Source organism: Styela clava, chromosome 1, assembly GCF_964204865.1.
Source record: "Styela clava chromosome 1, kaStyClav1.hap1.2, whole genome shotgun sequence".
Taxonomy (NCBI): Eukaryota; Metazoa; Chordata; class Ascidiacea; order Stolidobranchia; family Styelidae; genus Styela; species Styela clava.
Window position 1 is genome coordinate 9,467,954 of NC_135250.1, and position 27,747 is coordinate 9,495,700.

General features: G+C 32.8%; 3 protein-coding genes across 3 annotated transcripts in view; 1 reads left to right on the forward strand and 2 right to left on the reverse strand.

Moving 5' to 3' along the window:
• Positions 1-27,747, forward strand: part of LOC120348241 (putative MFS-type transporter C09D4.1) — a 282,049-nt gene that overhangs the window by 65,201 nt on the left and 189,101 nt on the right. The window lies entirely within an intron of this gene.
• LOC120343884 (cytochrome P450 2U1-like) lies at positions 467-5,019 on the reverse strand. Its single transcript, XM_039412908.2, has 9 exons — positions 4,636-5,019; positions 4,073-4,218; positions 3,631-3,727; positions 3,251-3,360; positions 2,821-2,942; positions 2,630-2,751; positions 2,202-2,346; positions 1,622-1,785; positions 467-1,539 (listed from the first exon to the last, which is right to left on the reverse strand). The coding sequence occupies exons 1-9, from the start codon at positions 4,894-4,896 to the stop codon at positions 1,222-1,224; spliced, it is 1,485 nt and encodes a 494-aa protein (XP_039268842.2). The 5' UTR covers positions 4,897-5,019; the 3' UTR covers positions 467-1,221.
• LOC120339784 (ceramide synthase 1-like) lies at positions 9,544-26,347 on the reverse strand. The gene is made up of 7 exons (XM_039407988.2): positions 25,928-26,347; positions 24,205-24,364; positions 23,036-23,216; positions 22,438-22,599; positions 21,727-21,877; positions 14,808-14,962; positions 9,544-14,192 (listed from the first exon to the last, which is right to left on the reverse strand). The coding sequence occupies exons 1-7, from the start codon at positions 26,180-26,182 to the stop codon at positions 14,159-14,161; spliced, it is 1,098 nt and encodes a 365-aa protein (XP_039263922.2). The 5' UTR covers positions 26,183-26,347; the 3' UTR covers positions 9,544-14,158.

Here is a 27,747-nt window from a genome sequence, read left to right on the forward strand (position 1 = left end):
CAATCTTATGCAAACATGATTCATCGTAACTGTTGCGACTACACGCGTACATAATATAAGATCACTCACAGAGATATGTTCAGTGTATCACACGCGTTTCAACCATAGAACAACCGTCGTACTGAGCTCGACTTATTGCGCTGCTTTCCTTGAGCAACGATAGAAAAAGAATTCATTCAATCAGCTTTTTATGAAGACAGTCAGTCTGCGCCTATCTTATGATGCGTTGTTACATCTACGGCAAGTAGATGAATATTTCTCCCACTGATTAGTTATATGCTATTAACTAACTCCCCCTTATCACCTCGCTATAACAGTTGTTGTGCACGAGTCACTGAATAATAAGAGGATTGGTTGCTTCCTCATCTAAAAAGTCAAACGATGCTAGACAACACTGCATTACTATTATTATAATTGAAAAGCGCTAGGCAACTGGTTACGATTGATGGATGGAAGAGACTTCAATAACATGTAAACAACAAAGAAATCTCTTGAATCGCAGATAATTGTTTGCTATCGTTTATTAGAGCTGGATATAGGAAACTGGTCACAACTGACAGTAATAGGTAAATATGATCTTGTTTAGAATATAGAAAAACAACTGTAAAACTACATTGTAAATATGAAATTTTGACTGTAAAAACATTTGAGATAGCCATAAATTAATTCCACTGAATTTGTTTTAATCAAGTCGATTCTGACTGTTAGAAAATATATAGATTATTTTGATTTTAGTTTTCTATAAAGCTATAGTGTTTTTGTCAACCAAATACTGTAACCTGCGACTATTGTTTTTTCTTCAGTACGCGATTTTTTCACGAAAAAATATCAAGATTTGGTTGAATCTGGTATGCGGTATATATATACAAGGTATATTGTGTAGACATACCGTTTAACTCATTCTCAAATACATAATTTCTCTTTATATAGAAATTGAGAAAATATCGTATGTATAGTTTCGATGAGAAAAGTGGCTTTAAAAATATGACGTCATAATTTCATGTCATATCTATTATTTTCACAAACGTCAGTGCATTGGGCCACCTATGCACAACTATCCACGCTCATATAAGCAGTAATATAAAAAAAAATAAAGTTAACTAGAAAAGTTGTTCAGTTTCTCAGTAAACCCCAGAAAACTGTAATCCATATTTGTTGGGGAAAAAAATAAAACAACTGTGCAAGATAGGCCTATATAATATTTATACTCAGAAATATGAACTAACGCCTTTCAAAAACAACATCAAAGACGGGTGGTTCGTATGTCACTATACTGCTACCACCGATATGGAAGGATGGAGGGGGGTTGTCTGGGTCGGGTAACACTTTCAGTTTTTGCACTATTCCGGTTAGGAAAAGAAAAATCTGCATCCTGGCCAATTGTTCTCCTAAACAACGACGAGGGCCGATTGAGAATGGGATCACGTGATTTGATGTGATGAATTTTCCGTCACGGTCGAGAAATCTCTCTGGTCTAAATTCTCTCGGATTCTCAAAATATTCAGGATCGTAATGTACTGCCCAGAGATTTGGAGCGATCTAAAACAAACGTATATCAATTAAATCACAATAAAAGGCGTGAATCTAATTCATTATGCATGACGAATGCTGTGATACTTACTGTTGTATTTTTTGGAATAGTATATCCATTTAATGTGGCTTCTTTGTTGGTTTTATGGAAAATGCTTAGAGGCACAAGAGTTCTATGTCGCATCAGTTCTTGTATGAAAGCACAAGTGTAAGGCATTTCATCTCTATGTCTCATACTTGGTATTCTGTCTTCACCTGTTTTAGAGAGTTTAAAGAATCAAGGTTTATTCATGCGTTTCAATGATCAGGAGATAAATGTGGGCGCACGTACCGATACAAAATTATCGATCACTTCATTCAGAGGAATTCTACCTACGTACCGGGACAAATTACTCAATTCTTCAGTGATTTTTCGACGGGGCGTGAACGGAGTGAAAATAATTATACCAAGTGATTCAAGATTCTCGGTGAAAACCGTATGTTAGTCGTTGGTGGACACTCACACATATATATCTATGTTTGCAAAGCTTGTCATCCAAAATAGAATTAGGTAAGCAAGACTCTCCCATCGCTAAACAGTCCAGAGATATCTAGTTTATTACAATTACATAGTCTCTACAGAATTGTCCCGGGTTTATATATTAATCAAATATTAATAAGAGCTTTCTAACCTATTGCTTTTGCAACTTCTGCTGCTATTTTTTCTTGACATTCTGGATAGTGGCAGAAACATAGCAAGGTCCAGGTCAATGTACTGCTGGTTGTTACTGATCCAGCATCAAAGAGATCACGAATGTATTGGATTAGTTGGAGTTTCTGAATAGATTTGTGGTTACGATTACTATTTGTTGTATTTTGATTTTACGATTTTCTCAAGTACAACATCTAAGTTGCTGCTTTAGGTTACCTCAAGGAAGTTCTAAAGAACTTGTTGGCCTTAATTTTCATTAAAGTCATATAAACATAATGGCAAGATATTTTTATCAATTGCGTGATGTATATATTATAATACGGTCAAATTTAACCTCAAGTTCATAGAATTAAAAAAAAAAGACAAACAGTTAATTTCAGATTAATTAGAATGGTTAGTAGATCTCACATTGAAAGCTGGATCATCTTTTCCGCTTTTCTTTATTTCTATGAGGAATGCATCCGTGAAATCTCTGATATGATGTTCATCAAAACTAGATTCGTGTTCTTCGATAATGTCTTGCACGTATCCTGAAAGTCAATCTTAATAATGTGACTGATTTGAAAAACAAACTAAAAATTTCAGAAAATAACTGTTACCCATAAAACTTTGTGCATCATCAGAAGTAATTTTAACAACGTTTCTGAAGGGCGGAATGAACCTTAAAATGGGAGCAAAAGTCAACACTGCCAACATGTTCGAATGGGGTGTATCTTCAGAGCTGCAAAAAAGGAAATGACGTAAAAGTGAAAAGTAGAAGATTAATTTTAACTCTACTGCGTCTTTTAGATCGTAATTAGGAAATGGAAAAAAGATAATTCCACTTAATATTAATTAGCAAGTGAGCAATGCTCAAATACATTTGCACGGAAGTCGCGGTTCGGTAAGACGGTAAAGGTACAGTAAGGCGTTAGTTGTATACGAGCACCAAGTTTGATGAAGAGATCGAGGGAGGAGCGTGACGGACTTAAGTTTTACAATAAATCATAAAAAAGCATTGTCATCGATAAATATAAAAACAATTCTTACAACTTTTGAATAATCTCCACCATATGCAGAAATATCTTGTCGTCATATTCGAATCTTGAACCAAATGCTATTTTAGAAATATTATTTGATACCGCGAGGGTGAGTTTCATCTGAAATTAAAATAGGAAATCAAGACTATATTTTATAAAATGACATTGGTATTTTCTTACATTATTTAGAAGTTAAATCACATTTACCAGATAATTTCCTTTCTATGCGAGCAAATGTGGGATTCAGTCTATTTCTATATCATCAAGTGTTTATCATTACACAAACGGAAATAGAAAACAGGTCAAAGGACTAACCACATACAAATATGGAATGTAACAAGTACAGAGAAACCTATTCGATTTTTAAATGAACAATATGTGAAATATTACTTGCGATGTTTGTCCGTTTTTTGTTGTGAAATTTTCAACTAAAAACGGAGTCTCTTCTGTGATGGTCGCCTCCAATGCTGTTTTGCCAACTCCAAGTCTGAACAAAGATACATGAAGAAAGAATCGAAACAAATGTTTTAAATTGTTAGATGGTAGCAAGCATCCATGACGTACTTGGGAGCTACATATAAACTTGTTGCAACAATTCATTCACGACAATTTGGGTGAAAAATTAAGATATTTTTGGATCGTCAGGAGTATGTGCACCAAGATGGCGCACAACCTGAACATAGTATGTGTACCAGGTTAGGGTTCACCAAGATGGCGCACAACCTGAACATAGTATGTGTACCAGGTTAGGGTTCAGGATGTGCGCCATCTTGGTGCACATACTTCGGGAGCGCCGATTTTTTTCATCGATAACATTTGAAAGATTCATTACCCTCTCAATGTTCTGTGACCTAACTTTTTCAATGCTCTCCAAGTTGGTCCGTAATCTGTTGCTTTGAATCCTCCATATATGGTTACCAAATCAAATATATAATTGTTGGTGCGCCCAGAAAACTTCTCGCCCTGTTTCACCAGCGCCTGATGAAAAACAATATGTCTTTCTTATTATGTGTTATATACAGAGATTTAAAGTACAACAGATATTATAAGTCGAATGTTACAACATGAACTACTTATTATTGTATCAACATACTTTTACGTGGTATATTTTAGTGACCATATTGTCATTTTCCTCACAAATGAGTTTTCATTTTTTCAGAGTGAATTAAATTCATTTACCCATGAGCAAATTCTTTAGAAAATATCAAGTACAAAACAATCTTAAATATAATTTGCTATTGGATCGGATGATATGAACGATAGAGTTCGGCAAAAAGCATTTATATTTGAATTTTCATCCCCTCGCCAAAACTGCAAATAATATATATACCAGTTGCGTTCTGAATCTGGCAACTGGTGCTACCGTGTTCGTAGAATCGCATGGGGAACTTTCACCTCATTGATGGAGTCGTAGCTATTCAAAACAACGCAATCGTCTCGGCCAAATTGAACCGCCATCACAGATCCGTATTTCTCTTTCAATTTTCGCAAACCTTCTGCCATATTCTTCTCTAAAAATGGGATGTATCCAACCAGTGGAAGCCCATGAGGACCTGGCGGGAAGTTTTTAGGTCTTTTCAGGAAATAATAAAATAGTATCAACACCGATAAACCAATGAAAACCGTTGCATAATTTGAAAAACAAGTCCAATGCATGATTTTCGGCCTTTTATAGCTATTATTCTAAAATCTAAATGGAAATTCAATGCAAATGGTAAGTCAAATGTAAACTTGGATGTCATCAAAGCAAACTAGCCGTCGTATTTGTACGAGAATACAGACTTAGATTTGTTTGGCTTCTGTACTGGCAGGCCGGCATGTAATAGCTTCTATTCCTTTAAACAACAAAGTGTACATATATATATATATATATGGATTGTTTTCCGAATTGTTGTTCTTGGGGTTGCTATTGCTGTTGTTAAAAATAGCTTTTCTCCGCAACTAATTTGCCAATTAACTTTTCAAGTACTCCATGACGGAGAAGACACTAGAAGACTACTTCCTATTCATTCACCTAATATCATCCAGTAAATTTACATGAATTGATTGATTTTTGATTTCGCGCAAGACCATTTCGCAACAAATGTTCGTGTTCTACATAGATTGTTTTTCAGTCCCCATTATATTTGTATGATACTGAGCCCTGTACAATACCAGAAATACAAATCCCATTTCGAGAAAAACAATCCACTTGGAGTTCTGTAACAAAGTGAAACCTGAAAATAATGGGAATTTCAGTTACGTTAGGCCATTTCGACAACTGTTCTACCATATTGCTACTAGAATACTACCTAAATCTATCTAAGCCGAACTCAAACCTGGTCAAAATAAATCTAACTAAAATAGTAATGTTTTCCTTTCAATTGCGTTTTATCCATCTATATGAACAGAACGTAAAATATATTGCACCTGCTTGTTAATGCATGGATAGTTCATATCTCGATGAATAAAGTAGTAGTGTGTTGAGTTTTTTATGAGGTGTTTCACAACTTCGCTCGAAACGGCACGGGAGAAGAAGTCAGTGATACAAACAAGCTAATGCAATTTTCAAAAATAATTCTCGAAATTGGTTTTCATGTATGCAAATGTGAAACTTGTGTGAACAGCTCTAAAACAACGCAAAAATTCCGAATAGACTCAAATGTCAAAAGTATATTTCTTAATCCATAATGCGTACAATATCCTCTTAAAACTCAGTTCATACTTTCACTTATAGTGCTCTGGTAATTGTCACACCCAACTATGACGGTATGGCTAATGTTAAGTATTTGTTGAGAATTATATTGATCACGGTGGCATGATGCCCATGTTACATGAATCACATACACTAATCTTCCCATAGTTTCCAGAGGCGGATGCTATACAGTAATGTATTGATGACACGTTCCAAATACTTTGTATCTGATGATGCCTCAAGGGCACGCCACACACCCTTTATATCAGTGGTTCTTAAAGTATGGGTCGCGACCCAAACATGGGTCGCGGAAGGTTTAAAAATGGGTCGCGACAAGGTCGTCAATGCAAGGGCAATCTAAGAGGATAAGGACGAATTTTCAGCTTTCCCAATGTTTCAATTTAGCTTCTAAACTCTGGTATTTAAAAATAATGAAATATAAAATTTCATTCACGGAAAGAACTGTCTTGAGCTCATTGTTACATCACAATTCTGATAAGCCAGTCACGTGTATTATTTTTATGGTATCGGTAACCATGCACGTCGCTTGTCGTTGTGTTGACCGCATGGAATGTCGTCTTAGTGGATTAAAATAACCAAAAATGGGTGTCTTTTTGGTAATGAAAATTGTAATAGACGACGCAATGAAAAAGCTCGCTTCTCGACATTAGATTATTCAATATCTAGAGAAAATGTGACTTCATCTCGAGGCACCATTTACCGCGAAGGAAGCAGTGCGTGCACATGTGACGAGTAAAAAGTTGTATATTGCGAGAGATACCGAAGGCCAGCTAGGATGTCGTGTTTGCGACGGACAGCGGACGCCTTTTCTGCTACAATTCGCGACAAGGCACTTGTGCGAGCGAGGATATTTGGCACTGACGGTTATCAAAACTAAGCTCGCAATCGCTTCGATACCCGTGACAACTTGCGTATTGCGTTAAGTAAAATAGAGCTGTGTATTGAAGATATAATGAAAATTAAATTTCAGTTTCATCAATCTCACTGAGTCAATGGACTGTTTCTAATAAATAATTGTCTGTATTTGAGTCAAACTGTACCAACATTAAAAACACATTTTTGCGTTTTTTAGGATTGGGTCGCGAGTATTCATAAAACTCAGATTTGGGTCGCGCTCGAAAAAGTTTAAGAACCACTGCTTTATATGGTTAATATCTTAATCTTTATCTTACCTATATTATACAACGAGGTCGAAGTGTAGTCGATTCAATGAATATATGAGAAATGCTAGATTCGACTCCAAGTATTAAACAATCAAAATATTTAAAAAATACCCTCTGGAAGACTGGGTTGGTTTCAATCGGGAAATTAGATTCCAACTGCTGCCTTTTATGACATAGAGTTGGTTCAAGATTTAATTCGGCTTCATCTATCAAACTCTGGTTTTTAAAGCTACTACTTTGGCTCTAACAATAATACTATGACAATGCTTGAATGACTGTTTCCGAACACAGGCCTGGTCTGTAAAGTTCATTCTAACTAAAATAATTATATATTTTGTAATTTCATTTTCATCCATCTATTTCAATTCAACGTTAAAATAGGTCGCACGTGCTTGTTAATGGTCTATAACAGACAGATTGGTTTTGACCGCGATCGACTGAAATCTTCGAAATAGATCGCGATCGACTGATCAGTAATAAGGCTTTACACAAAAACGAATGGGCACTGAATGTGCAGATAACTACATACACGCATACAAAAAATTCCAGCGCTGCCAATAAGAAGGCCTGGGGGCACATTATTATTAAATTCATTATTATTAAGTTCAATCAATTTTAAACGTAAAAGTCCATATCTCGGGCAACAAATTGGAAACGGAAATTTACACCGAAGACACGGACTCTCACCAATATCTTTTACCCTCCGCATGCCACCCCAAACATATTACTGCGAACATTCCAAAGGGGCTCGTTATACGATTAAGAAGATCGTGCTCAAAAATCGAATTTTTCGACAAGCATGCCGAATTTATGGAAAGCTATCTCATGCAAAGAAATTACGAAGAGAATTCGATTGACAAAACAATGAAATTGGTAAAAGAAATGAACAGAGATTACCTTTTAACACCGAAAAGTAAACAACAAGGTCAGCAACTATTGCCATTTATTACGAACTACCACCCAAACCAACCGCACTTCAAAAAAAAAATTTCGGACTACTAATATATTCTTGACAACAATGCACCACTAAAAGAGATTTTCCCGCAACCTCCGAAAATTGCATATTATAGAAAATGCCCTACATTACGCGATAGACTGGTTAGAGCTAAACTACAACCAGTAGTATCAAAGAAAGTACAATTTGGTTTTTATAAATGTAATAGAAGAGCATGTACCACCTGTAAATATTTCGAAGAGACAAAAAAAAGTACCGCGAACGTGACGGGAGTTTATATAAACATTAACGAAAGAATAAGTTGCTAAATCAAAAAAATTCTTTCTAATCTAATAAACTGTAGAAAATGTGGGATCGGCGAAACGGGAAGGTCGTTAAAGTATCGAATAACAGAACATCTTAGAAGTATTACAAAAAGGAAATATGATAATATAACTTAGTCTACACAAGTCTCAAAATAAATTCTGTTACGTAAAGAATGTAAAAGTCAAAACAGCTGTTTTGTTACTATCATTCATTGAAGCGCCGCGGGCCGGATTCGAAACGAGTAACTTGGTTATGATCTATATTGGATGCAGACGCGCCACATAATCAAGCTGAACATCAATTAGTTTGTATGCCGTATACAACAACTACAAGTTTGTACTAGTACTTTGTGCTACAGTCAAACCTATTCAGCAGTCCCTCAGATTTTTACTTGTCGATCTTAAGATTGGTAAGTATTTTGATAGGTATTTGTCTGTTAGATGCACGCGATATCTTACGAAAGCGAGATTGAATCTGCTCCAAATTTCGCATGTGCATTCATCATAGCTCGGATCAGAAGCCTACCGATTTTCGATGAATTATGTCGTTTAATTAGCGAGTTAATAATTATTTAGTGATACCGGTAGGACACACGGTGTCACTATGGGGTGGGAGCGACGTTTTGGGGGATCCCCTAACCTTCGACCGCTAAGACTTCGGTCTCCGACCGATATTCTCGTCTACATTTTGTTAGAAACGGCGCCTGGCTCTCATTGATGTTAGTGCTAATACTAACATTTCTACCAATAATAGCCCGTTACCGGTATAACAGTCCAAATTATGAAAGAGTGAACTTTTGATGGTAAATTAAGAGTGGAAGTCCCCAAGCAGGAGTAGCCAGTCAAGCTCAGCAACAGGTTATCTGAATCTAGAGTTGAGTCGATCACTGAGTTACTGGCGATTAGTCGATCACAAGCAAGACGCGAGCCCCATCGAATCTGGAGGGAATGGTGACAAAAGTCCAACTCGGGTCGAGTCGAAACTTGAGTCTACCAAGCACTGCTGTTTAAAAATTCAGTATAATCACTCATTTTGATAAAATGGATCATTATTTCCTATATATAATCATTTTCAGAATCATATTCTGTGAACGGACTAAATTCATCAGTTATTTTTGTTCTTGTCTTATACCTTTCCAGTGATAAAATCCTGCCAACTAGTTCCGATGAATTTAAAACTAGAAATTAATGTCATGAAACTGCCAACAAACTTGTAATGAAACAAAAGTAATTGGGCAACGAAAATTTTCGAAAAATACATACAGATTAATGCAGAGATATTTTGAGTTTAGAAATATACAAATATTACTGAAAATGGAATGATAGAATTAGTAAAAGAATTTAAAATGCCAGACATGACCCATGCCCGGATGATACCAAGGTATGACTTTCAAAATCCTTAAACGAGAGAGAATCAATCAAACAATCAATGTAAGTAGATACTAATAGAATACAAACTGCGAAGCACATCATGTTTTGTTTATAACTGCGATCATGTCAAATGTCAATCTTACAAACAAAGAAGTATGGAAATATATAATCTAAAGTTGCAATCAATCTAAAAAGGACTTCTAACACCTAAGACATAGTATTTTAAACATTTGGTTGAAAATTCACATATGAACAAGAAAAAGGATTGCAAGCAACTGTGTAGTGAATCGAAACAGCAGATTCTCATGACGCCATAATTTGAACTCTTGATTGTAGAGTCTTCACTTGAGTCAGAGTAAGGATTTCAGACTTTTAACAGTCAGATATTTTGTAAGAAACTCAAAAAGCATTCGCAAGTATTCTCAAAATTCTATTAAATATGCTTGCATACGCAAAAGCTTTCGTTCCTGATATTCTTTTTTCTCATAGTTTGGAACTGGAGTCGAGATTATTTAACCCGGAGTGGGAGTCAATATTTTTCTCAACCCAGAGTCTGGAGCTGATGGTAAATTGGGGAATCCAAAGCCTGCCCTCAAGTGTGTTGCTAGGAGCCATACAATTATACCTGTAAGCATATTTCAATTCCAGTCAATACCAGATGTGATCGCTTGCAGTTGTACCCCTAAGTTTACGTTTACAGAAGATACCAAAGGCTATTTAGAAAGTTCAAGTATGCTATGAAAGAAAATAACGAATAACGATAACAACGATAATATAACATATACAGCGATCAAAGTCAAGAATCAGTGAAGAAGAATTATATTATTATTTTAGATTGCAAAGAATGGGAATATTGTATTTTGCTATGAGCAACTTAAATAATCATATTTTATCAATATATGATTATTAACTTACACTGGAGTCATAACAGTTGAGTATCAATCTTAAAACAAAAAATATGTGATTGAATAAGTTGATAGTCAATTTTATCATTTCTAATATTGTGGGGATTATATTCTTATTTTGGTCTTCGCCACATTGAGTTTGTACCGCAAATATATTATTAATAAGTTATAACGAATTCATGCATTAAATCATATAATTGGCAAGTTATGCAATAATTATATGTTCAGAAAAAAAAAGGCAATCTAAACATTGTCAGACAAACTATTACTTTAGTTCATATTATTCATGACGGCGTACCAATTTTATTTAGGATGCTCGTCATTAATTTATATGGATGTTATGTATATTATCTTTGAAACGATTCCATTGTTACAAAGATATTGCCCTAACTTGCAGCAAGTACTGGATTTGAAAAAATATTTAAATTCCTATACTAAAGACTTTTGAGAAATAAAACATCTCAGAATGTGCGATGTTTTACAAATTACTGCATCATAGCTACACAGTTCCGAAAAATCTTTTGGCAAAATAACGTTAAGATTGATAAAAGATTCTGTCTTTGCGGTTTTTAGAACATGCTTTTTCATGGATTACAGAATTATTACATCATATTTAGAATAGCCTAGCAGCATTTAAAATTGACAATAATTAGACTAAAGCGAAATGAAAAAAGCATCAATTAGAAAAATGAGTTAGTTTCATCTCAGAATCATTTTTAATTCATCAAGATACACGAAAGCCATCCACCAGAAAAGCCTGATTCCATTGTATTTTTATGATCATTATTAACGGTGCTGATAGCAAAATCCAAAATGCGTTTGTGCTGACAATTAAATGGGTTAAATTTTGCAAATGATATCAGTAGTATGCGGTATGATATGAGTAATAATCTATTGTCCAGGGAACTTTCAACACATATGGGATTATATTGAAGCATTCAAGGTAGATTTTTCGAAAATCAGCAAAATTTTCATTTTCAATCTTTTTAAATTATTTTCGTACTCAACACGGGCAGTTATTCGAGATTTCAATTTATTTTTGAACAAAAATTATCTGAAATTTTGCTGTATGTTTTTTGTGACAAACACTTAAATCAAAAAAGGTCATCAACGTGTGATTATGGATCAGGTCCTCATAATTGCCATATTTAGCAATTTGCATACAATGCAAATGGGAATATTTCAATCACGAAAAAAGAAAAAAAATCAAAACTGACACATATTTAATGTCAGGTGATCAATACAATGGAATTACACTTAAATGGTATCATTAGCTTAAAACCAATTTTCATAGTCGTTTATAATCTATGAACGTTTTACTGAAGTTGAAAATTTAAACACAGAAAGCAGGAAATACTCCATCTTCAGCAGAATGTTCATACAATGGTTGAAACTGCATTACAAATCAATTCATATTAAAGAACTCGAGAATATTACCTATATGCAATTTACAGTGGACATTGCCCTTGAAATTGCCATGTTTCTATTACAGCAGTTGAAAGTGAAAATTGAATTGTCAATAATTCCCCAAATTACAAGCAAAAGAAACAGAACAACATGGGATTTTAGGTTGAAAATAAAAAATTAGGCGATATAGCCCAATATCTTGGATATGATAACATTTCAACGAGTTGAATTCCATTAATTTGCCTGTATCTGGAATGGAATTACTAAACTTTTAAATGTGTATGGTTCGTTCTCCCTTCTAATCAAATACGTTCGAAAATATATATTCCCAATAGATCAATCTCCTTTTGTTCAATTTTATAATTTCAATATGTCAAAATTTTAATGCGGTTAATTTGATCCCTAGATATCAAATTCTTGCAAATCAACGTTGAATTTTCAAATAGAAAAAAAATCGAGTATCACCAATTTTGAATGCATTTGAATCGTTTCAAACATCTTCACAGACTTCCACTTTCAAAATTTGGCAGTAATTGAAAAGTTATATTACAAGCTTACTTTAGGACCAAAATACATTACAGATTTTATTTAACGACTACGATGCAAACAGCTTAGAGGCAGGCTATCATATATGAATCAAAAAAAAAAAAAATGGAAATTGAGAAAACTAAAAATGAACATACAGTCGTAACATATTGAACTCTCAATTTCAAAACTGCAAAATAATTAACAAATCTAAATTAAAAAACAGCGGTGTGGACTCCTTCTATTGCGAATAAAACATACTTTTACGAGTTAACAGAGTAAGATAACATATTACACTATAGTAAAACTTGATATTATGCTCGATTCGTCGTTTTTATGATTTCAGGTCAAAGGTTCGCAATTACAGCAGATGGAAATGCCCCAAATACACGCTGTGAATGCTACAATCGATAAATACCTGCTTTATGTGACATAGTCAAAAAAATTTTCAATTAATATAAAACAGAAGTTTGATTTTCCTGCAGTAATATTGCATTGCTAGGAACAATGCAGAATGAATTCATGGCAGTAAAGGGTTAATGATAATTACGACTTGAAATAACAATTCACTTGGTAATCGCGCAAATTGAAAAGTTGATTGTAAATAATGACATGTTTATAGATTATATTGCATTTCAAAAATATATCCAATATGAGTGAATTTTGTATGATTATGGATGAATAAACATGTATTATGGAATATAGATCGAATATGTCATCCGAGATGATACATAGATCATCTCATCATACTGACTTAACTCGCGATAGTATTGACAATAAAAATGTATGAAAAATTAACCAGAAGTACAGACGATAATAATTATTCTATTTTTTGATAATAATATTTTAGTTCTTGGAAAACGTCTTTAATTAAAGAGAATGTTTACAGCAATGAGGAATAAAATAGTTTCGTGATATAAATAATTTTAATATCACGCATTTTCCTTCGAACAAGGCCCTGTAAAAGCATTCGCTGATATCCGAAGTCAATAAGTGAGTAGCAGACATAAATTGCAATAAATAGAAGTGTGAAAGTATATGACAACTATTTAACTAATTTGAGTTGAGTTTGGTGCCAGACTGAGAGAAATCAAAATCAATCCGACTTTTGCTGCTTATGTTTTCATAAAGCACAGATTGAAAATTATCCAAACTGATTTATAAATAAATGAAGCAATCTGGAAATTTTTCAAAAATAAAATACACATTATGATCAAATACAACTAAAGCTGAATGCTTTATTTCATGAAAAAATTCATGTATATACTGTATAGTAATTTCAGTTAGTTGAAGCATATCTTACTGCAATTACGAAGGAAGATATTGAAAATTGGAAAAGGTATGGTAAGAAAAAATCAAAGTAAAATCAATGCAACTATAATAGCAATAACGTTTAATACAATAATAACAAATCTGCAAACTTCAGTAAAATATAGCAATTAAGTATACATGGCAATAAGAGTCCCAGCCGATGATACTCGATCAGGCATGAGCAGCATATGGATGCAATTAAAATGCTTGAATTATCCTCGGTTTTAGATTGATCTAATGATAAAATTTGTTCATCAGCGATGTATTCTTTGATTTGCTACTCATTGGTGTTTCTTCATCAAACCGTTTTTCCGGCTAGAAAGAAATTTTGAGATAATATAAGGAAACTTTTCAAATTTCATTTGTAATTATAATTTTTTTTAAAAGAAAAATTTGAATCATTGTCTCTGAATGCTTCATATACTTCAGGATCGAAGAAATATTAAAATACCATAAATAACTTTTTCTGTAAAATTTGCTAGCATTTTATGAGAAACGTGGCCTTAAAATCAAGCTTAATTTACATGCTCAATGAAGAACATTTGAAATAAATTATGAAGTAGAATTTTGAACTATCGATTTACCAAGACACGAGTGCAGGGATGGCCAAAACTCAATAATTTACTATTCCGCATACATTCTAAAATATTATTTTTTAAAAACAAAATTTCAAAAATATACAAACTTGGGTCAAGTTCAAAAAAGAAATATGTTATTGTGAATTCATAAAAGTTGAATAAGGCAATGTAGTATATTGAGATATAGCCTATACATTTATTTTTTATTTTTACAGTACCAGAACAATTCAAAAGGATGAAGTCTATTTTTTGTCATACCATCAAATGTCAAATGCCCAAATGGAAAATTTTCCTACTCAATGTGCCTACTCATATAATTACTCAAAAGTCATAAATATATCTAAGGAAATACCTGGCATCACCATTGCCCATTTCTTGTTTCTTCTTGTTTGAAATTTCATCAGAATCACTCGATCTCTGAGGGCCTTTGTCTTCATCATACTCTCTCACATCTTCAACTTCATTACTTTTTCCCGTCACAACGTAATATGCCATAATTACGATGAACTGAAAAAATGAATGGTACAGATTATTTTTTAAATTTAGAAACGATTAGGATGTCGAGATTTGATTTGGAAACCAATATATTGGAAGTCAAAGATTCATATACATTATTGAACACACAGTAAAGCTATGGATCGTTTACAAAATTTTGGTTGCAGAAGAACAAGGATTTGTGCCCTGGTCATTTTATATTTCCGCCTCAATATTGTGTTATAGCTCAGTTAAGTGGTTACTTTTCTAAAAAAATATCATCCATCAAACATGCTAGAATACCAGTCAATCATGACCAAGTATTCCACACTAGCGATTAACGAAATAAGCAATATCGCCATCTAGGAAAAGAAATACATTAGGGAGCAAAAATCACATTGTAGGCAAGTCTGAATTTTAAAGAAACTTGTTTTGCATATGAATTGTATCTGGCAAAAATGTCTTCGAATATTATTCTCGAATATTATTCTTCGAATATAAAAGTCTCGATAAAGATCACCAAGCTCATCCACGTTAGAAAAACACAGTTTTTGTATTATAATTAGTGTACGTTTAAATAATTTGTAATGAATTTTTCTAAACTTTCATGTTTTTTGTATTGCGTCTATGAAGGGCAATAGTAAACAGGAGTTTGAGAACCACTGTTCTTCGCTATTATAATGTATTATTACCATATCATAATATATTGAAATCTAGTTGAAAGACTTACGTTCATCAAATACATGATTAGCGTTTAAAAAATAAATGAAGCGGTAATCGGGAATTAAAGTAGCCTATTATAAACAGCACGAAACCTATATTCATCCCACCCACATGAGCTATTTAGCGAACAAATGAGAAATGTTAATCTAATTATAATCATCATCCATCAATTATCAACCATCTATGTAACAGACTTAACAATTCTTAACAATTGTTATCATGGTGATTGTAGTAAGTAGATTACAGTCCCAAACAAACCATGTTCGATTTACAATCGGCCGATTATAACCCATGTATGATAAAGCTTACTTTTAAACAGCTATTGACAGCTGCAATATGTGTTCAATATACTGAACAAATTAACACTTGTGTGATATAAGGCAATAACCATATGTGGTATATTGCCAATATAAATCTCAGAGGTATTCAATCAACTAGAAAATTGTGGATTCATGCTCCATTTAACAATGAGCTGTAAGAAGAAAACAAGAGTATAAAAAGTTTATTATTCTATTGAAGTTTAAGAAAAGATGTATATAGAAAAATAACCTCAAAATTTACTTTTAAAAAAAAAAGGAAATATGGGAAAAACATTCGAATCATTCATTTTTTCTAGAAAAAAAATTTGCAGTGATGTGCGAATATGAGAGCAATGTTAAAATATATGGAAACGAAGGTAATACCACAAAAGTGTTTCCATGGATTAAAAAAAAACTAATAGAAGCAGAATTTTGGGTAAAATTTATGTTCGGTAAGACCCCAAAAATAAAAGTAATAGCCTTCTAGTAAATTCTTCACATACAGTTGTTAGGATAGACAATTTTTTGACAACATCAACAATTTAGCAGAATTCTAAATTGTATGTGCCCTTTGTTGAGTATGACCATATCCAAAATATATTCCATATTTAAAATACTATTATTTTAATAAAATGTATTCGGAGTAGTATAATGCCTACAAGCTTTGCTTTGTTAAGTCTTATTTTAGAAAAATATCAAATTAAAAAAGTAATGAAGAAAATAATTGCAAAATAATGTATTGCCGCAAAGCGTCCTTGGTTTGAACAAACTTACATACGGTAAACAACAGCGTGTGATCGTAGTACGCAATTCAATTAACAGAGTATTTACAGACACAGTAAAATAGTGTCGTATTACTACTGCTAAACAAATACTTTTAAATGATAAGGGGCAATGTCCACTTAAAATTAGTTTGTTATTCTAGAAATTGACATGAAATTTCCCAAATCAATTCAAAATGAATTTCTGATACATCCTAATGATTAGTCATCAAAGATTATTACCAAACAAGTTTTGTTTGGAAAATCAACTGTCAAAATTTGATGATTCATACATACAAAAAGCTGAAAATTTTTTTTGATGATGACATCAATAATCAAATTTCTACACAATAATAAAAAACAATAAAAGATGATTAATAAGCCTAGGAGCTATGACTCAATCTGGGATGTATTAGGAAATTAACTTCCTAGGATAGGGGAAAGGGGCCACAAAGCGGTTCCCTGGGGGCCACAAGCTAAAGATATCACAAGGCCATTCGCGATGACAACATAAATTTTATATACCAGTAAATTGACTGTTATTTGTTTGATTACTTGACTGTAATGTATTTTTTTGCCGTCGTTTGCTTGATTCTTCATTATTAAACTTCGCACATAAAATAACAGATGAAAACGTGTGAAATGCAAAATCAGGTATTTTTTCAGAAGAGCAGGTGTCCACCGAGTGCTGAGTGTCTTTGGAATGGGGGCACGGCCGCACGGGGCTGATAAAAGTTTGAGAAAAAAATCTCAAGTGTGACCTCTTGGTGGTACTTGTGTTAGCATCAAATACAGAAGGCTTGAATGCTGAAAACTAGTAATATTTTACAAATTTTACTCAATAAAATGTGTGAATTTTAAATTTTTATACAACATTTTTACGTGACTTTTACTCTGAACAAAGCTCTGTGCAAGCAGCCACCTATAGTATATATTAGAAAAAGGCTTTCCTATCGAATTTATTACACCCCGGTAAAGTGGTGGGACTTTTAACCCATGATGACAATATAGACCTACAGTGTAACTTATCAGAAATGATGACAAATATTTCAATAAACTTATCAGTGACGGCAGTAAGTATTGAAAAATATTTTCAAGCCATTATTCAAATAATCGATTTGTTATGGACATACCCAAGTAAGGGTAGACCATAATGTACCAAATTTATACAACCCAGCACATCTGCATTCTATAAGCTGATCTAGGCTATTGCAATTTTACGATTTTTAGTTATTGTCTGTGTTAACTGAAGCACAGAAATTGTTCATTTATGACCAATGACCGCAAAAAAGAATGCTATAAATAAACCGCAGACAATTGTTGTTAATAGGTTATTGTTGTTTTAACTGATAGTTGTTTTAAATCAATGGGTTAGCGAAAGAATGAAAAGAATTTCGATTCATCACCAAAAAAGAATAGGATTTAAACGCATACGCCACTAGCTTTATACGACAGTTAATTTTTATGACAGCAACTTGTGAGTTTAGGATTAAATTTTTTCATAATATTATAGATCGGAGAACAATTTCATCCAGTATCATTCAACACCAGTAGATCTAATATTATCATCAACCCCCACGATGCCTAGCATATTTCCTTACTGTTTGATACAACAATAAGCCTAGATCACATTTCCTATGAACCTATGTCACTGACAAGATGTGATTAGTCATATCATTATGGTTTTATTCTGTGATGATTCGATTTACTTTATTTCTCCTGTCTGCCATTGGAAAACTCATCAACTACGTTAGTAATGAGTCATTCCCTGTAACTCAAAATAAAGGGACAATATGGTTTCATGAAACTTTGGGATATTTTAATCACGAACCATGAGATTATTCAGGAAATCGCTTTATATGAGATAGAGATTTTCGATATAGAAATCCCTGTTATCAACGAAATGGTTAATAGTGCATAGCTATTAAATCCACATAAAATCTCAAGTTAATAATGATGTAGGTTCTATAAGATTAAACTCTTTGAATAAAAAGATTCTTTATCAAGAGTGTAAAGAATATTCAATCAATTCCAAATTGATAAAATTTGATATTTTAAATGATCTGATTTTTGGAACAATCTAGAATATTTTTGTGTCATTTTGATAAATAGAACTCTCATGATGACCAAAGAGGCCGTTTCTCTGAAGAACCAATCAAAATGGTTTATCTTACCAAGTTACCATTTATGTCTCATAAAAACTAATTTCTGTAAATTTGAGAAACTTTTCATGTTGAACATAAACAAAGCCGTAATTTTATCTGAAATCAAATTTATGATATCATCAATAGTGATAACATAGCTAAAGATAAGATAACTGACTTTAAGAATTTGCAATTTTTTCTTTTGACCTGCACCAAAATCATTTTAGTGAGTTTAATTGTTATAAATGAAGTAAAACCAGAAAGTAAATGGTTAATCAGATTATCAAAGACTGAAAATGTTGCAGAACTAATAATAATCACAATTTTAACAAGGAATTACCCGTGAACTTGGGTGAAATTCAATATTACTGCAATGGGAGGTAAACATTTGAAAATTATTTTATGTGCGTCAAAGACCAATTTTATAAAGCAAAAGTAAAAACTCGTTCTAGAATCACCGAGAATAAAATATATTTTTTTTTAAATCTTATTCAAAAATTTGCTGCACTACAAAAAAATGGTGAATTCACATATCTAAATACGTTTTACCACAGAGTCACTTCCTATTCTAATATTGAAGCATGATATGTTGAATTCATATAGTACCTAAAGGAATGGTAGAATCCAATGGTCAATAAATGTCGAAATTTTGGCACAAAAGTAATTTTAATTCACAATGAATAATTTATAATAATCTTTATCTGTCTATCCAATAATGTATATTTTTGTTAAGCATGGCCATGGAAAAACATAGTTTTGGACACCCACTTTTATAGACGGCCAGTTTTAAATCATACATAATTTAAAACCAGTAAAAAGAGTGACTAAGCTACCAGATGGTAAGGGGTTGCCCGTTTAGGGTGAAGTCATTGAATTATTTAATTGACCTATGTTTTAAATCAGAGATGGCCAAAACAGAATATTGTAACATTCTGAATACATTCTAAGTAATATTTTGAATATGGAATATTGAGTCTCGTTCAAATATATTCAAAAGGAATTTGGTAATGCAAAAATGTTGGCACTCCAGAAGTGGATGTACCAATATGGACAGACAGTCCTTGAACTCGTAATAAAACTAAAGTAAGGAAAATCGAAAAAAAATTATGGCCTAACCCTAACCTGGTACACATACCACAGGAGTATCAAAATGTTTATATAAATGTTGTAATGATTTATTTTCTATTGTTACACTCTCAGAAGTTGATAATGTTTATTTTTGTCTTAGGGATCAGATATTAAGTTGGCAAAATCACCAAAAAAGTTTTAAAGATACCATAATTGTTATAAATTATTTTCAAAATCAATAATCTACTATTAATAAAAATATAACTAATTTCAGATGTATTCGAATTCCGACTTATTTTGACAATTCACTTCTGAATTTAAAATAAAATACATAAAAATCTGAAATGTCAGAGCAAAAAATAAAAAAAATTCTTATAATATTCTGAATTTGCCTAATTTATTAAAATCAGTTCTATAAAATCCAGTCAGCTCCTTGAATTTAAAAATTCAAAAAAAAAAAAAAAATTTTATTCTGTATTATCCAACGATTAGTCAAACTTAATTAAAATATAGGAAGCAATTGAAAAACTATTTTCCAATTCTATTGTAATATCCAAAATTAACTAACCTTCGAAAGGAATTTTGAATTTTAATTTATGGTATATAAGTGCCCATTTGTTGTATAGTAAGAGAAAGTGTCAATTATAAGAGGCAATTATTGTGACACCAACCGTATTATTAAGTCCATCTAAGAAGCGTTCAGTTCTGACTGGGAACAAAAGTAATTTTAAAACAAAATATTTGAAAAATATACCAGCAATAAATAAACAATGAATATAGTAAATAGCTTGCTATCATCTTGTTGGTGTTAAAAGCAATGCTAGAGAGTCAGAATTTAGCACATTTTCACTGGCGTTAGAGTCGCATTTTCAATTTTTCTGGGGTCTAAATTGCAGACTTTTAAATGGTGATAAAATAAGTCAGCATTATAAACAAGGGTTGCATGTACCAAAATTATCAAAATTTATGTTTACAAAGTCTGAAAATGTAGTCAAAATCATTTGCAGCCCCGAAGCAGAAATCAGGGTCAAAAATTTCTTAACCTAGAGTGAGGGGGGTCAGACCCATATTATTTTTTTTTACCCCATAGTCGAGAATCGATCGTGAATTTTCTCAATCCTAGATAACAGCATAAGTACTCTAAACAGAATGCACATTTCCCAGTGGTAACTGAATACCACATAAAAGTAGTTTTCCAGTCTTTTTGAAATGACTCCAAACTCATGAATATTTAAACATGCAAAATACTACAAAAAGCCTCATGAATATCAAATATGCAATAATGTGGAAAAACATCTGAACCTAGCAGTTACTGTGTCCAACAGTGTGAAACATTATGTTGAATTTTAAATAAAATATAAGAACAATTTATATTCAAGAGACATGTTTTGAGCTTGAATGAATGCTTGAATAAGATTGTCAAAATTTTATCACAAAAATAAAAAAAATTCCCTTTTTTATAATACATGTTTTACTATGCTTTCAGTCACTAGCTATACCTGATGTTTGGCCATTATATGAAAAAAAATATTTTTTGTAACAACATTGTCTCAATTGTATTGTCATGTTATAAATGTCATAACAGCATTATTTTCAGTTGCTGCATACCAGAACGAATAGTCCATTATTATTAGATTGAATGAAGACTGGCCTTAGTACAATTTTAATACCTTTTTCGAGACTTTGCAGGTCATCGAAAAACAATGCGAAAAACTGGTAAGTGGTTCGTCATTCAACAGATTCAAGCAATTGCAAAAACAATTTTCAAAATAAAAGACTGAGTACTGGTAATATTTACTTACTTTAAACCAATAAATGTTCATTCCTAGAAGAATCCATAATAAAATGTTGAAGAACAGAAAAAACGGAGGTTCTTGTCCCATAACAACAACACTTGTATGTCCTGCAGCGTACAGTGCTTTCAATGGATACCAATACAATCGAAATACAAACCTAATAAATAAAATTTTTTTTTTTCATTTTTATTTTCTAAGCTACTTCTGAAGTCATGTTTTTTATCAATAGTGAATCACGATTCAGAGTACTTACTGTACTTGTGGTCTAAATGCATCATTGCTATCATTATTTAAAAAGTGAAATTGAAAAAAATGCAAATTAGACAAAATGTGTTGAATCGCACAGATAATAAGTGGCAAATGGTGAATGAGTACATGGAGTAAAATCTCATGCCCATTACCTAGGTCAGTAAGTAACAAATTTGATAGGCAATGGAAAAGATTCGGGTCCTTCTAGTGAGGTGGTTCCGAAACAGCGGCCCCCAGGCCAATTACGGCCCGCGTAACGGTTTAATATGGCCAGTCGAACTCTAGCAAAATATTCTACCACTTCATGTTTTTACCTTTTTGCGTTCTAGAAACAGCCAATTATCGACCCCTTCTTCCGCTTCTAATTTTGGCCCCCGGTCAATCAACTTCGGGAATCACTGTTCTAGTGTATAGCCTTGTTCGTAACGTAGGTTTGTAAAAAAATGTAAAAAATATCAAAGGATTTACCAAGCTGTGCCGAACAATACAAATCCGATTGTAGAAATAAAGTCGCATATTTTCGTCCACTTTCCTCCAACAGTTTTATGATAAAGTACAAGTTTGGTGAATTCTAAAATAATATCAGTGATGTCGTGGAAGAAAAGTACCAAAATTCCAACATTCGTAAACCTGGAATAGTCAAAACAAAATCGTAGTGATAAGTTCTCGTTAATAGAAGGTAGGAAGTTATGGTCGAATGTCTCAAGTTTGATTTCCATGCCCAACATTGTTCAAATCAGGTAAAAAGCAGAAAAGTCCAAAACGGGGATGACCCTGGTAATACTTACAAGACACTCCATAAGAAGAGTTTTCTAATGAAATATTTGATTCAGGATTATATTAAATCATGAAATCCCCATTCTCCAAAATCAAAAGTAGCAGCATAGAAATTTTATGTTTTTCCAGAAAATAAGTGACAAAAATTATGGCAAATAAAATTAACAACAAATATTAGGAAAATCAATAATTTTGTATTTTCGCTGAACTTAAATAGGTATTTATATACCGTAATTTATTATTAATTATTCACAGAAAAAAAAATCGACAAATATCAATAAAAACTAACCTGAAGATATATGAGAATCCCACTAGAAGCAATGTTACAAAATGGTGAAGAAGCATGACGACAGAATCTTTCCTCCATACATCCATGTAAAATGTTCCGTAGACAGAATGAAAATAGAAACTTAGTTGAACCATGTAAAATGTATAAATATCTTGAGGCACATCCTGCCCATTCTTCCACCCTGGAATTAATTTATGAATGAATACAATTTAGGAAAAAGGCAAAAATCATCTAAGCTCGGCATTTTACTACATTTGGGCATTCGGAGACAAAAACACTCAGAAACTGATTGGTTTCAAAGGCGCTACATAAAACAACACTGTTTCAATTCACATATGGTGTCATAATGGGTATTGGGGTTTTTCTGTGAACAAGTTTCTAAAGCATTTTCATATGACCTTGTCTGGGATTCAAAAAAGTCTATTCACTCAATGGCTATTATTGTTCAAAAGAGATTCAGACTACTATGATATCATAATGAGAATTAGTCATATTGTTTACAATGACTATAAAGCAGTTTCATAAACAAATGCAATACAAATTGCAAATGGGACCTAGTCAAGGCTTTTGCTCATGGCCCCCAGAGAATATCTCCATTATTTGTACCTCCGATTATATTACTTTCAGCTTTATAATCGAGGCATTAATATGCTTAGAAATTTAGTATCCAGAAATAATTGCTAGACTCATTTCCTGATTCAAATAATCTTATTTAACACTACTATACCCAGGGATGTCCATAAAGTATTCGAATACATTTGAAATTGGGTTCAGACCAGAAACAGAATTTTATTCAAACTTGTAATAATTGTAAAAGTCAATTAAAACAATCACCTCACCCAGAATGTAATAAATTGAGTAGGCGATACTGAACCAGAGTGATTCTGGTCCTCTCAACTGTAATATCTCTTTACTTAGCATTGGCTGCTTGCACAAATTTCTCTGGTGGATATTATTCAAAATAAAATATATCCGATCTCATATTAATAAATATCATTTAATATTAACTTCTGTCTGTCTACCAGAGCAGGATATATTTTACATATTGATGTGAAAATTTTCATATTATGAAAACCATTGTCTGATGGCTATTCTATCACTGTCATCTATACTATAGAAAAAATTGAACTGGAATTTTAGGGTTAATGTGAAAAAGTAATGAAACTTACCATAAAACGTCAAAGGTGGATTGAAGAAAAAATCATATTTGGTGAAGAATAATAGGTAAACAGCATAGCACCACGTTGAGGAGTAAAATAGCAATTTCCATAAACTTTCTGGAGCTTTTCTTCTTTCATTTTTTCCGAGTTTATTTATTGAGAGAAGAGGCTGCATATATAATGAAAATATTTTGAAATTTGCAAAATTTTTATTCTATTTCCCAAAAGCAAGGATGCACAAAACAAATTGAATTGGAATCCATTGTTTTCGATATTTTGAATTTTTTATTTTGTCAAGTTTCCATTGGAAAGTTACGAGCAATATAAATCTCACATTTCAACTAAAAAGGCGTCAATAAAATTTCTGAAAATTTTCTATAAAAAAATCAAATCAAACGATTGTATATTTTGATTCTCTCTATCTTTTGATTCCAAATTCAAGCCCATTGAATATACAGGGTGGACGCTAGAAAAGCAGAAAATTTGATGATCAGATTAGGTCATGAATAAAATGCGTGCTTACTCATTTATTTTTCAATATGTTTCTTATTTTTCTAGGTTCTGTGTTGTTTTAGGTTGATACTTTTTAAGTTCTTTTTGATTTCTATTTTGACACCCACATCATGGAAGGAGACAGGAAACAGCTGTTACCAAATTTTTTTTTCTGTTTCTCTAGCGGCCACCCTGTATATTAACTTCGAAATGTTCTCTACTTAATGTGGTCCACTTTAGAACACCAGTATATCCAATACTCAATATTTTAAGATTTCAATTTAAAAAGAGCATTCAGAATAGTGAATTAATAAGTCATCCCTTAATAAGCCTTCATTTTTACACAACAGGACACTGTTTACGTGACAAGTTCCTTGATCAAACACTAATAATGTTTGTAGAATGTAGATTAAGCAATAGTTCTACTTGTTCAACATGACCTTTGGTTTTAAGAAAAGTAACAATGTACTGTATATCAATCACACATGTTAATCAACAACTTCATGATTGCTAAGATTATATTTGCATTACAGCAAACTGATTGTAATTCACAATACATAAGTTCATTGCAAATAAGTGATAGTGATAAAGCGAAGGCCATTTCATATTAAACACTTTTGTGGGTGCCCGTGAAAAGGTTCTCAAGTAATTTTGAGATATTTCCATCAAATATATTATCTTTTCAATATTCCAAAAACCAGGATACAAGATTTTCAAGATATGAACAACGAATGACGGAAATTCATCCGGCGCTCTGCCCCCGACCCCTCTAGACATAAAATAGATATAATAATTTTGGACAGATTTGGGAACAAATTCTTTAATCAAATTTGCAAGTCACTTGACAACAACATGTTCATGGGGTAAAATCTTTTTTTTATATAATGTCTTTGTTTGTGTAAAATAAGATTTAATCACACACCCTGAAAAACTAATAAAAAACAAAAAACAACAAATATAAAAACAGTTGTTGTTTCTCAAACTAATTTAACAACATTTTAACCTGTATGCAATATGTAAATAGAGATTGCATACAAATTTAAACCTTAATTAAGGGATTATTCATAAAACAAATAATTCATGAATTCCCAGTAAAAGTTATAAAGAAAAATAATCTTTTTAAATTACAAAACCGTGAAAGAAAAGATCATTTTGATTTTGCTATATAAAATTAAAACGAACTGCAAAAAAAGAAGTATTTTACCTTTATAAAACGGTATAAACAAAAATATGACCTCACCTTTAAGAAAAAGACAGTGGTTACATATCGGAGCAATGTCCATAAAAGGGCCAATCCGAAAAATGTAAAGATGTCACGAAGTGATATATTTCCATATTCCCTGACTGTATTTGACAATGACTTTGGTGTTAAATCACTCGACGATAAATTTTTGTAGGAAGTTGAAAGTGTCGAAAATACATCGCTAACAAATTTTTGATATGTCGGCATCACAAAATTGTACGACATATATTTGGAGTCAATCACAGAAACCATATTTGAAGGTTTTTTTCTTAATTGCTGCGCTTCGAAAACTTTATAAAACTAATCCTCGTCAAAAGCACTATATCAAAAAACAGGAAACATCAGGAATGCCCTCCAGTGTCTATGCTTCTAACTAAGTATGTACAAGACTTTTCAAAACAAAAAATTGATTTTTAAAACCTGTAGAAATTCATAGAAAAGGGTTAGAAAAATCTTCTATAATCGAACCCATTATGTAGTAATTTAAAAAAAGTATGATTTTGAGGCATAGCACAAATCTCAAATAGACAAGGTAATATTAATACTGTACAATTGCAGTAACCTTGAAACAGGTACTATTCATTCTATAACTTATTAAAGAAATTACCTGTACAGGTAATAGACAACATTGAGGCCTGAGTCATCGAAAAGGAATGACTCATACTGTCATCAATCGACTACCAGCGAAAATGACGTCAGTGATAGACGAAATGACAAAATAATATATTTTCAATATTTTGCAAATGTTTTTGTTGAAGCTACATTCGGCTGAAGAACATTAGTTTGCCTTTTCTGTTTTATATGCATATTTGGTTAACTGTTTTTTATTTTTAATTCTACCGCTACATAGAATCATTGAGGCATGAATTCTCAAATTAACCTCAGACTAAAACAGAAGTTATAGTGAGATAAACTCTTGTGAAGTAGAGTGGATTTACTTTTAATAAATGCACTTTTTTGCACAGCTTAAATCAATGACAGATCTCCAAGCCACTCCACCCAACATCACAGATTCTATTTCTGTATTTAATGTTTCCTTCACACATATCCCGGTCTTACTACTTACTGAATACAGCGCGAAACACCGCAAAGAGCGCGAAACAGCGCAAAAGAGCGCGAAACAGCGCAAAACAGAGGGAAACAGCGCAAAATAGTGGGGAAACAGCGCAAAACAGCGCAAAAGAGCGCAAAACAGAGGGAAACAGTGTGAAGCAGAAAAAAATTTTGCAATGAGTTCGGGGCACCTTGTTTTGAGTTGGATTACCACGGCAGCAAATTAAAAACACAAACCAACGTATGTAGCCCGTAATGCTGTAATGGCAGGTCTGCCCCTGCTGGTGACACGTTTTGGGTACCATAATTTAGAACATTTTCCATGTGGATATGGTTGGCTTTAGGGTTAGGGTTAGGTAAAAAGGGACCTCCAGAAGTATGTGCACCAAGATGGCGCACAACCTGAAAATAGTATGTGTGTGTGTGTAGCGGAATCAGGTTGTGCGACATATTGCTGCACATACTTCTGGAGCACCAAAAAGGTAGATAAAATTTCGCATGATGACCTATAATCCGGTACATAACCTTGTAAATATACCGGAAATAGCGCCATAAAACCATGGCGAGAGGCGCCGTGGTTCTTTCGTGGCAGGAGGTGGTAATGACTGCGTCTCCTGTTTTGCGCTGTTTCCCTCTGTTTTGCGCTGGTTTCCTTCTGTTTCGCGCTGTTTTCCTCCGTTTTGCGCTGTTTCGCGCTATTTTGCGCTGTTTCGCGCTCTTTTGCGCTGTTTTGCGCTCTTTGCGGTGTTTCGCGCTGTATTCAG